This window comes from Marmota flaviventris, chromosome 9 (assembly GCF_047511675.1).
Source record: "Marmota flaviventris isolate mMarFla1 chromosome 9, mMarFla1.hap1, whole genome shotgun sequence".
Lineage (NCBI taxonomy): Eukaryota > Metazoa > Chordata > Mammalia > Rodentia > Sciuridae > Marmota > Marmota flaviventris.
The window spans coordinates 45,572,507-45,585,376 of NC_092506.1; the positions used below are offsets into that span (position 1 = coordinate 45,572,507).

The window sequence follows — 12,870 nt, forward strand, 5'->3', positions numbered from 1 at the left end:
GCAAGTGCTCTACCACCTAGCTACATCATCAGCCCCTAAATTATCATTTGATTCAAAGTCCAGTTAAAACCCTTTACATAGTGTAGACTTAATTTGTCTTTTTCCCAAAGGGAGAAATATATCTATAGATGAAAAATTCTTTCACATGTTTCAAAACTTGCTTCAACTTTTTTATTCCAACCTCTAAGGTTAGATAATCACAAACAGAGCTTTAAGGATTAAGCCTTAAGTTTGTATCAAATTATTTCATAAATTTTTTGAGAGCTAAATTTTCATATCCCTTTAGGCAAATTAAATTTTTGCCTATTTAAAAATTTTATTTTGTTATCCATGTCATTTTTATTTAAAAGAGAAGGAAATTTTATTTAAAGAGGAGGAGATTCTATGTAAATGTTATAATGAAATACTTTATTTTCTTCTCATGTCCCTTTTAGGCATCTGCTGCCTTTGTGATGTTTCCTGTTCAGACAATAACAACAGTTGACTCTTGTGTTGTGCAGTTAGATTATTTGGATGGAAGACTGCTTATATCTTCACTTACTCGATCTTTCTTGTGTGACACTGAGAGGTATGTTGACACCATGAGTCATCAGATATATAGAAATTTAGGAGAATCTTAGAAGTCATCTAGCACAAACCACTCAATTAATTATACAGATATTAATAAGGAACTGTTTGAATACAAGCTAATGTTGGCAAGTAGAGAGGAGGTAGAGGAGAGCGAGAAATGTGATGGGTAATCAAGACAAGTATTTAAAGAACCCAACCATGAAGTATAATCTTATAGAACATTGAGTTAAAGGATGCAAAAGGCTAAAGGCTAAAGTCTTGTTCAATAGGACAATCAAGAAGACTTCCCTGATTGTTGTTGCTGTTTTTAAAATTTGCTGTGTATTTAATAGCATTTTACTTCAGAGTTAAATTGGCTGAAGAATTAAGAGTGTTATGAATTCAGCAATTATTTCACCAATATCTCAAAGGTGGATAAAATGTATGATGAATGGAAAGGAGTGTATTAGAGGTAGTCATGAAATATCACAAAAGAATGAGAAATAGCTGGAAGTGAGTATTATGTATCATTATGCAAAGTTTCTCAGCTGTTTTTACTGCAGGGAGATTTTCACTGGCCAGTATCACCACCATCCCTAACTGGCCCTGGCTGGTTGGTTTGCTTGCTACCATACTTATTAGTATCATTTATTCTTTTTAAAATTTATTATAGAAAAATTTGAGCACACACAACAATGAGTTTGTATTATGAACCCCCCTCATTTCAAAGAGTGATAAGTTTGAGTTGAGTTGCAGTAATGTAGAACTTGCTGCAGAAGTCACATGCCTTAGGTATGCCCCTTTCTGTTAGGTAGAATTCTGTTTTCAAGGATATAATAGTAAAATAATTTAAAAATTCAATTATATTAATATTTTTTTTAGTTTCAATGTATGTCCCCATTCAACAAACAGTATTTAAAAAGAAAACAATAACTGGGACTCTTAATGATTAACAAAAGTGATAAGTTATGAATTTGCTTCTCCTGTCAGCTGTTGAACAAGGTGAATCTGAGAAGGAAAAGAACAAACAAACAATGATAGAGGAGAGAGAACATTGGATAATGGAACCTGACAACATGATATCAACTCCCTGTTCTGCCCCTATTTAAATCTTGCCAAATGTCAGTTTCCACATCCATAATGTAGAGATAGTTTTAAGGATATGAAAGTATTAATTAACCTCATGCTGTACTCTGGGTGTTTAGCACTGTATTAGACATAAAATATCAAGCAAGAAATATATCTTATTTCCCAAATAAGGAATTTAAGAAATAAAATAAAATTTTTTTTTTTTACCCTAAGTCCATATCAAAGCATTTTCACATCCATGTTTTTATAGTAAAACATATTTTATGCATGGTGCAAATAAGTACAGGAATTTTTATTGAATTATTGAATTTACTATAATTTTATTGAATTATAGTAAATTTATGCCAGAGAGCATAAATAGATCATTACCCAATAAGAGATATCTGTAGTGTACTGAGTGATTTCTGTGGGTCAGACACTGCTATATATTTGGTATTCAACTAAGAAGGTATAATAAGACACTCCTTGATATAAACCCCAAAGACTTAAAATCAGCATACTATAGTGAGACAGCCATATCAATGTTTATAGGAGCTCAGTTCACAACAACTAAGTTAAGCAACTAACCTAGGTGCCCTTTAACAGATGAATAGATAAAGAAATTGTGGTATATAAACAAAGTGGAATATTACTCAGCCATAAAAAAGAATGATTTTATGACTTTTGTCAGTAAATTTTTCTATAATAAATTTTTAAAAGAATAATTTTCTGGATCTGGAGAACTTATCATTCTAAGTGAAATAAGCCAGTCCCAAAATATAAAAAGCCAAATGTTCTGTCTCATATGCAGATGTTAACACACAACAAGGGGGAGTAGGGAAGAATAGTAGTTCATTGGATTAGACAAAGGGGAATGGAGTGAAGGGAAGAGAGATGGGAGTAGGAAAAACAGCAGAATGAATTGGACATAATTTTCCTATGTTCATATGTGAATACACCACCAGTGAAACTTCACATCATGTACAACCGTAAGAATGGGATTCTAATTAGGATAAGTTATACTCCTTTTATATATAATGTATGAAATGTACTCCACCATCGTGTATATCTAAAAAGAACAAATTAAAATTAAAAATAAAAGCATAGCAATGCCAATAAAGGAATTAAATTTCTAAATTAAAATAAAAAGAAATAAGAAATGCCTTTTGTCTCAAAACATAATAATCTATTCAAATAGAAATAATTGCCACTTATAATGTGGTCAGTACTATGAAAGCATAATATAGGAAGCATGTAATTCAGCATATGAGAGTCAAGGAAGTTTCTCAGAGGAAGACTGCTGAAACTAAGTCATGAAGAATAAGTAACAGGAAGTTTTAGGAAAAGGTAAACTCATCATTTATCACCTATAATTTACTATTATAATTTACTAGGCAGTGCACTCACTTTTTTTTTTTTCCCTTGCAGTACTGGGGGTCGGACCCAAGGCCTTGCATATGCTAGGCAAGCACTCTACCCTTTAAAAAGTTTTTATTTTTATTTTGAGACAAGATCTCACTAAGTTTTCCAGTCTTATTTAGTTGCCCAGGTGGGCTTTGAACTTTTTATTTGATTTAATTTTTTTGGTACCTGGGTTTCAACCCAGGGTTGTTCAACCACTAAGTCCCATCCCCAGCCCTTTTTTGTTTTTTTAGACTGCAAAAAGGACACGTTTACTCTTTTTGTGTGTGTGTGTATAGATATTATGTATTAATTAACACTAAATGTTTTTAATGAGTTTTCTGGCAGAAGCCCAGACCTTTTTTTAATTTTTTTTTTTTTAGATGTTGATGAACCTTTATTTTATTCATTTATTTATATGCGGTGCTGAGAATCGAATCCAGTGCTTCAAACATGCTAGGCAAATGCTCTACTACTGAGCCACAACCCCAGCCCTTTTATGTTTTATTTTTAGACAGAAGTTTGCTAAGTCCTTAAGACCTTGCTGAGTTGCTGAGGTGTATCTCAAACTTGCAATCCTTCACTTGAATCAAAGTGTGAAATATGATATATCAAGAACTATGTAATGTTTTGAACAGCCAACAATAAAAAATTAAAAAAAAAAAACTTGCAATCCTCATGACTTAGCCTCCCTAGTCTCTGGGATTACAGCTATGCACCATTGCGGTCAGCTCAAATACTTTTATGTATTTAACTCATGTAATCCTAAGTGGACAGAATGTTCCAAGATATGTTTCAGAGGGACGTAGCATTTTGGGGAAAGAGGAGTTTATTGGATGTTTGTGGTGATGACATATCTTAGAGATAGAGGTGGAAAGGTAGAGTCATGGCTTCCATGGGATGTCCAGAGAGCATTGTATTGCACAAGGACTTTAGGGTTCAAGGATGTATGATGAAATGGTTTGGTGGCACTCACCTTTTAGATTGAAACAGGTTTTTCCATCAATTCTGATCTCTCATTCTATGGATAATAAACTGAGTACTAATGTGAAGAGGTTTGCTTCCGGTCACAGAAATAGAGCAGAGCTCTATTTTGACCTTTCTATTACATTGTTCTTTCCAGCATAATACTAATATGAAGAAGGAAGAGAACATTGTGGGTGGGATTATCATGGCCATGCTGATTCATAATGCCATTGTCTTTAACTTTTTTGTAAGTAAACATAGTGTCTCTTCCTTTCTGGACATTAGAGAAAAGTTTTGGAAAATTGGAAACAAGGAAAGAGATGGAGAATATGGAGCTTGTTTCTTCCCTGCAAGGTGTTCTGGGAGCCAGCAACCTTTGATATTTTGTGCTCGTCCTGGCTCCAGGATGTGGGAAGTGAACTTTGATGGGGAAGTTATAAGTACACATCAGTTCAAGAAACTCCTCTCATTGCCACCTCTTCCTGTGATTACTCCAAGGTAATGATTTGTGTGGCTGATTGGGATTATTTGAGGAATTTTCTTGGAGGTTGGATTAAAATCTCAGATCTTCTCCTATCTGTTAATGATTTTGTTATACCTTTTAAGAACTAAGTAAAATTTTTATCAAAAGATAAAGCCTCTAATCAGTTGTCCTTCCTCTGATTGGAGTTAATTGAATAAGGGCAGATGCATTTCAGCTCTTGAAATTGTTTTGGCGGTGAAAATTGCACAATATTGGGAAAACTTTGTAATTTTAGGTTGTTAGTAAATCATTAATGTATGTGTTTGCTTCCTAGATCAGAACCTCAATATGATCATACAATTGGATGCTCCCAGTCTTTGTCTTTTCCCAAACTCTTGCATCTTAGGTAAGTTTTTCCCTTGGCTTTTCCTTTTATTCAAAGGCAGTTTGGTTTTATTTATTTAGTTTTGGTTCTGGCACTGAACCCAGTGCATACTAAGTAAGTTCTCCACCCCTGAACCATACCCTAGCTAGTTAATTTCTTCGGTGGTGGGGGAGCATTTTTGTTGTTGTTGTTTTGTTTTTTATAGTGCTGGGAATTAAAGCCAGAGCCTCTTGCATGTTGGCAAGTATTATACCACTGAGCAATATATACCCTTAGTCCTCCCCTGACTTTTTTTGGGGGGACAGGCTGGCCTTGAGCTCCTGGACTCAAGCAATCTTCCTGCCTCAACCTCCCAGGTAGATGGGACTACATGTTTCAGTTTACCACACCTAGCTCTCCCATTTAGCTTTTATTTATTTATTTTTTATTTTGTGGTGTTAGGACCTAGGGCCTTATCCAAAATACTCTGTTGTTGAATTATAAACCCAGTCCCCAGTAGCTTGCTTTCTTTTTTCAATCTTTATTTATTTTTTACTTATGTGGTGCTGAGGATCAAACCCAGGGCCTCACGCATTTGAGGCAAGCACTGTACCACTGATCTACAGCCCAGCCCCCCCCCCCCCCCCAGTAACTTTTAAAAATTTTTTTTTACCCTAAATTATTTTTGGAAAGTTAGAAAATGACTAGTTACATGAAATACTCTATATAAGAGGAATAAGACTGTAATATATATATCTATCTATCTCAAGGGTAGAGTGCTTGTCTAGCATGCCCAAGGCCTTGGTTTGATCACCAACACCAAAAAAAAAAGTGAAAATGAATGAGAAAATACTTTCCCACATATGCACAATTATAAAGCACCACTTGGAAAAAAAAAAACAAAAGTATGGGAAAACAAAAGAAAATCCCTTTCCAAACCAAATGGAGAGTCTATAATTGTCAGGGAACATCTGACAATCAGAGCTGTTGGTATTCATTCTCTTATAACATCTTCTACCTGTTGGGGTGATATAATGAAAGCAAGTCCCTGACTAAAGTCTACCTCATAGATATATGTTTATTAATAGGCAGGCACAAACATAGTTGTAGAACTTGTTCTTGAAATCTTATTAAAATTTCAACTTTCTGCTTTTTAGAGACTCTGACAAATATCTTGCATGAAAGATCTATTCAAGGTAGACTCAGCCCTATTCTAACTTCAAGTTAGCCTTCTAGGTGCATTAGATGCAAAATCCATATTAAGTGGCAGCACAGAGTCCACTGTAGAGTTTGTCAACTTCTGGGTCTGCCAATTACTGTACCTTATTCTACAAGGGTATGAGTATGAATGTATAATTTCCCACTAATCTCTGTGCTGGAACTCTACTTATTTCATCAGTGAAAAATTATTTCTAATGTCCTTAGGCTAATTAATAAGATCTCTAATGCTGATTTAGAAAATGGTATTTAGAGTTTTTTATAGGGCACACTGGAGTGTGGACTTCACTGGGGATTGAACCCAGGGATGCTCAACCACTGAGCCACATACCCAGCCCTTTTTTATTTAGAGATAGGGTCTTGCTAAGTTGCTTAGGGCCTTACTAAGTTGCTGAGGCCTTACTAAGTTGAACTACTGATCGATCCTCTTGCCTCAAGGTCTCCCAAGCTGCTGGGATTACAGGCATGTGCCACCGCACCTGGCTGGAGTGTGGACTTCTGTTTGGGTTCATTTAAAGAGTAACTAATCACTCTTAGAATGTGATTTGTGATTTTTGTGTGTGTGTGGGGGGATACTGGGGTTTAAGCCCAGGGACATTCTACCATTGAATTACATCCTTAGCCCTTTTTGTTTTTTGTATTAAGACAGAATCTTTCTAAGTTGTTGACATTGGCCTCAAACTCAGCCTTCTCAGTGCCTTGGATTATAGATGCATGCCACCATGCCAACTTAGAATGTGATTTAAAAAAAAAACAGTTTATTAGCAGGGTGCGGTGGTGCATACCTGTGATCTCAGTGGCTTGGGAGGCTGAGACGGGGGGATTGCAAGTTTGACCGGGGGATTGCAAGTTTGACCGGGGGATTGCAAGTTCAAAGCCAGCCTCAGCAATGGTGAGGTGCTAAGCAACTCAGTGAGACTCTGTCTCTAAAATACAAAACAGAGCTGGGGATGTGGCTCAGTGATAGAGTGCCCCTGGGTTTAATACCCAGTACCAAAAAAAAAGGCAGTTTATTAGTGAGGCCCTGAGCAATTTAGCGAGACCCTGCTCAAAATAAAAAATAAAAAGACAATAAAATAATAAAACAACAACCAAAAAACAACTGAGTGGGGCATGATGGCATTTTCTTGTATCCCAGTGACTCAGGAAGCTGAGTTGGAAGAATCACAAGCTTAAGGCCAGCTTCCGCAAATAAAGACCCTGTCTCAAAACAAAAAATAAGCTGTGTGCAGTGGTGATTGCCTGTAATCCCAGCTACTTCAGAAGCTGAGGCAAGAGGATCAAAAATTTGAGGCCAGCTTCAGCAATTTAATAAGAACCTGTCTCAAAATGAAAAAAAAAAAAAAGGGAGGTGGAGCTAGGGATGTAGTTTAGTAGTAAAGCACCCTGGGTTCAATCTTATGTACAACAAAAGTAAATAAATAACAAGTATAAAATAAATAAAAGCACTGGGGATGTAGCTTGGTGGTAAAGGCCCTGGGTTCAATCCCTAATACTGCAGTTAAGTAAATAAATAAAAATTAAAAACTGTCAATGTTAACTAGTTGCCACCAAGGGCAAAGTAAAAATTAATTCATGTATATCACATTCACTAAACCAAAGTATTTAAAAATGAATTATAGACCTTTTAACATTTAATAAACACATTATTCATCCTGAAAGTTATTGGAGGAACGCAGCTAATTATTTGCCTATACTTCATAAAGCATATTAAAACCTCTTCCTTTATTAGGGGCCTTCCTTTATGGCATTCTTCAGTTTATAATTAAATATTAATATTTATAAACCCATCCTGCTCCTAAACAGTAAGCTTGTTGAGGGCTTCATGGCTATTTTGTTCACTGTTGTATTCTCAGTGCTTGGCTTAGTGCCTGGTACATAAAACACTCAGTTAACTATAACATAATATGTGGGGTGATAAGTTGGGTGATAGTATGGCCTCGCTGTGTAGTAGAAAGCATTCTTCCTCAGAAATATGCTTGATTTTCCTAATAGTTATCCTTCAAGTTTGGTTATTTAAAACTTTCGTTATAGTCCCTGCTGTGGCAAATAGAGCCTTTCATGATGTAGCTTGGCCTATTCCTCAGCTAAAATAATAATTAATGTCACTTTGCTTTTGCTAACTCCCCCAGCAGGCTTGGGTTAGGTACTCGTTCCTATGCACTGTTGTCAAACCTCATTTATTCCTCCATCATCACCACTATCTTACTATGTTATGAATATCCATTCTAGTACCACAGCACTAGGCACATTGAAGGCTCTTAAACAATGACTAATTCAGTGGAAAGTTTCTTGAAAAACATGAGTAGGAGGGCTTCTTATTATCCTTGTTAATTTACTTTTTCCTCCATTTTTGTGTCCTAAATTATGTTCATTGGCACAACCTACAAAACTCATAAGGGAGCATTCTAATATCCTGTACTTTGTTTTTTTTCTGGTACATAGATAACACTTTCTTTTGGGGGGGGGTACCGGGAATTAAGCTCAGAGGTACTTGACCACTGAGCCACATCCCTATCCATATTTTGTATTTTTTTTATTAGACACAGGGTCTCACTGAATTGCTTAGCACCTCGATAAATTGCTGAGGCTGGCTTTGAACTCGTAATCCTCCTACCTCCCCCCCCCTGAGCTGCTAGGATTATAGGCATGCACCTGGCTAACACTTTCTTTTCTTGAATTTGTAAACAATGCTGTTAGGCTTATGTCCCAACTTATTTATTATTAGTGAAGTAATAAGGGGATGAAAAATGTATAAATTTTAATTGTCAGCTCTAATTTTAGTCACCACCCCCCATTTAATGTAGGTTACTATTTCTAAGAAATTTTTCAGGCTGAATATCAAGTTTAATATAAAAAATTATGACCTCTTATTTCTTTACTCAGATAAGAGTATATATCATATATTTTCTATGGCTCTTGAAGACAGCCTTCCCAATTTTACTTACTTTGGACTGTAATGCTGACCTTATCTTCCATCTTTATGACAAAGATTACTTTCCTTTAGGGTCAGTGATCTGGACAGAATGTTAATATTTGTATATATTGTATGTATTGATCCAAGTCCTATAAAGTATCACTCTTAGGTTCATGGCCTCAAGGAACCATTTTTAGTACTCTTGGAGACAAAGAAAATATTATTCCTATGCTTAAGATTATACTTAATTGGAGAAATGTGGTTTATTTCTAAAAAGAAAAAAAAAGTTTAACAATAAAAAACAAGAATTGTGGGCTGGGGATGTGGCTCAAGCGGTAATGTGCTTACCTGGCATGCGCGCGGCGCTGGGTTCAATCTTCAGCGCCACATAAAAATAAAATAAAGATGTTGTGTCCACCGAAAACTGAAAAATAAATATTAAACAATTCTCTCTCTCTCTCTCTCAAAAAAAAAAAAAAAACACACACACACAAAAAACAAGAGTTGTAACAGAGTAGTACATGACTCAGTACATGAGTGAATTGACAAGAAATAGATTTGAGTACAGGAAGAGGCACAGTTGCTATGGGGCTGTGGGAAATTATTTCAGAGGGTAGTTGAACCTCAGCTGATCCTTGATAGGGAGCTATAGTGAGAACCCTGTATGTTGGGGAATGTCCTGACTAGGGTTAAGGAAAGGAAATTATCAGTGGTATATATACATTAGTAGCAGCCTTGAGAAGGTACATGAGATATATAAGATACACTCATATTTATATGAGTAAATGGTATGAAAAAAAAGAAAGAAAAGAACAGGAGAAATGGAGAGAACCAGAGTTCTGGAGAGGCAGACAGAGACCCAAGAAAAAACTGTATCCGAGAATCTGGGAAATGGAACTCAAGAAAGAAGGAACAGTCTTCTGCCTGGGATTAGTGAAGGATTATTGGGTTTGGTAATTAGGAAATCTGTTACTTTTGATAATTCAATAAAATGAAATACTTAGTATACTGGATAACAGGGTAGATTACTGAGAATAAATGAGGGAGAAAATAGATTCTGTGAGGTATGAGAGGGAAAAAAAAATGTCCAGGTTTGGGAGCTAGACCATCCTTAGTTTCATTTTCTGACTCTTCTGTCTTCATGCTGAATGGGCTTGGGCATATTATGTCATCTCTCTGAGATTTGGTTTTCTTTTTTGTAAAATAAGGATAACACTTCTACCTTCATGGGCTATGAAGTTAGATGATATAGGTAGAGCCCTTGATAAATCTTCTGGCATGTATGTGACCAGATGCACTCAATCTTTTGTCATGTACACACAATTAACAAAATTAGAATATTATCATTTCTAAAAGTGGCTAACTAGAGCAATGATTGATTGGCAATAAGATGTTAGTCTTTAAATGAGCCCCTATCATATCAAATACAAGAAGCTTAACTACTTTAATAAATGTCGGGTAAGTCGTCCCTAAGCTTTTCTTTCTCCAGATACCAGGCATTTCTTTTTCTAGAAGGTCTTTAGTGTATGTGTCTGAATTTTCCCAATCTGGCATCTTTTTATGCATTTTTTTTGTGTGTGTATGCTGTTATAGACAGAAAGGAGAGTATTAAGATTTGATTAGTTGGATCACTGTTGTATTTTCTTTGTATGGTCTGATTTTACTTTAATAGATAATGTGAAGATCTGAATTCAGGGAAATATATCAAACTTCTGTATCGTAGCAAACTTTAATTCTTTTAACTTCTTACATTTTTTTTCTTTCAGTGAGCATTGTGTACTGACTTGGACAGAAAAAGGAATTTATATTTTCATTCCTCAGAATGTTCAAGTTCTTCTATGGAGTGAAGTCAAAGGTAGTTATATTTTTCTTTTTCTTTTAATTTTGTACTGGGGTTTGAACCCAGAGGTTCTTTACCACTGAGCTACACCCTATGCCCCCAGCCCTTTTGAATTTTTTTTATTTTTTAGTTTGAGACAGGGTCTTGCAAAGTTTCTGAGGCTGGCCTTGAACTCATGGCCCTTCTGTCTCAGCCTCCCAAGTCTCTTAAGGATATAGGGTGCAACACCTTGCCTGGCTTATATTTTTCTTATGTGATTTTTAATTTCATAAAGCTTATGATATTTGATTATTGTAAGAGGATTCTCTTGCAGTGTAAGAAGTTGAAAAGAGAATGGGTTAATGCTTCTTTTAAAATTAGGATCATAGGGGCTGGGATTGTGGCTCGTGGTAGAGTGCTCGCATCGCATGTGCGAGACCCTGGGTTCGATCCTCAGCACCACATAAAAAAATAAATAAGTGAAATAAAGGTATTGTGTCCAACTACAACTAAAAAATAAAAAAATAAAAATTAGGATCATAGATGTTTCTCATTATAAGGTACTTCCTAACCATACATCTTTGAATTTATATTCAGATATTTGTTTTTAAGGATACTTTTAAATACAGTTTTTTAAAATTATTATTTTTAAATATTTGTAGCCACTGCTAAAGAATAAGTGGGGTGGGCTAGGGATATAGCTCAGTTGGTAGAGTGCTTACCTCACAGGCACAAAGCCCTGGATTCAATCCCCAGCACTACCACCACCACCCCACAAAAAAAGAATAAATGGGTTAATTTTCCCCTCTGTTTGCCCTTAGTTTTTATCCCTTCTAGAAGTTCAGCTTTCACTCCAGTTTTGTATCTTAACAGTTTAGAATTCGAAAAGTGCCTGAAGGGGCTGGGATGTAGCTCAGGAGTAGAGTGCTTGCCTAGTGTGTGTCAAGCCTTGGGTTCAATCCCAACACTAAAAAAAAGAAGAAAAAAAAAAAAGTCCCTGAGGGAACAGAAGTCATTATTATGTAACTAAGACAAAGACACTCTTTATATTCTTTTGGTTAAAACCAGATATGGGCGAAATGCAGCTATTTTAGCACTGCTGCTTAGTAGAGAGTGTATGTTGACTTTTGGGGGTCTTTTTCTACTTAAGAGAGAGAAAGAAAGTATTACTGGTCTGATCAACATTGATTTCTTGTGGATTAAGTTCTTTGAAAACTAGTTTGTTGAGTCTTGAGAGCTTGTTTGGAGGTTCTAGCAGGGGAGTGCAGCTAATTATATACTCTTGAACAAAGAACAGGTCCTCCTCTATCAGGGAAGGTCATTTTCTACAGACCCAGTGCGCAGCTTTGGGAGGGACACACATGGAATGATGGGGGAGGAAGAGGACACCCATCTAGCCAGCCAGATCAGCTGAATTAACCCTAGCAATCAATGGCGTGACAGAGGTCACAGCTAGATCACCCTCACATCCTTGTTGAATCTTTTCAAGATGTTCCGCCAAGACAGATATTTTAATCCATTCATTGATCATCAGGTTGTAATTCTCAGGAACACTGGTCCTGACTCTAATATAGATTACCTATTTTACAATCCCAATTCCTTTTCACAGAAAATAGCATTTTAACCATAGGATTTTAAATCAGAGAGATATGGTTCTTTCTTCATATCTTTTATTCCTGATCTTTATAGAATAGTGTCTAAAATATGGTTTCTTCATTGAAATACAAGTATAAAAGCAGAGATAGTCAAAACTAACCTTATTTATAAAGTCAATTTATTAGAATAATTTCAGCCATTGCAGAAACAGAAAAGGAGTGTTGGGCTAACATCCTGTGCATTAACCCCTGTGATTTGTGTAGATATTCAGGATATGGCTGTCTGCAAAAATGAGCTGTTCTGTTTGCACCTAAATGGGAAAGTCTCACATCTCTCCCTCTTGTCTGTGGAGCGCTGTGTGGAACGCCTGCTGAGGAGAAGCCAATGGGACCTGGCTGCTCGCACGTGTTGTCTTTTCCAAAATTCTATTATTGCCAGTAAAGTGAGTCAGAACTCATCTAAATAAGTTCATCAAGCTAGACCATGCTAGTTTTCAGGATTGTCTTACA

The 12,870-nt window shown here is 36.0% G+C and overlaps 1 protein-coding gene across 4 annotated transcripts in view; it reads left to right on the plus strand.

The window, feature by feature from the left end:
• The window catches only part of Hps5 (HPS5 biogenesis of lysosomal organelles complex 2 subunit 2), a 39,780-nt gene that overhangs the window by 7,230 nt on the left and 19,680 nt on the right, over positions 1-12,870 (plus strand). For all 4 annotated transcript variants that reach the window (XM_071616350.1, XM_071616349.1, XM_071616351.1 and 1 more), the window contains 5 exons: positions 435-568; positions 4,270-4,482; positions 4,782-4,853; positions 10,713-10,801; positions 12,625-12,803. In XM_071616350.1, the coding sequence (XP_071472451.1) occupies positions 435-568; positions 4,270-4,482; positions 4,782-4,853; positions 10,713-10,801; positions 12,625-12,803 (687 nt within the window). The remainder of the gene's footprint in view (positions 1-434; positions 569-4,269; positions 4,483-4,781; positions 4,854-10,712; positions 10,802-12,624; positions 12,804-12,870) is intronic.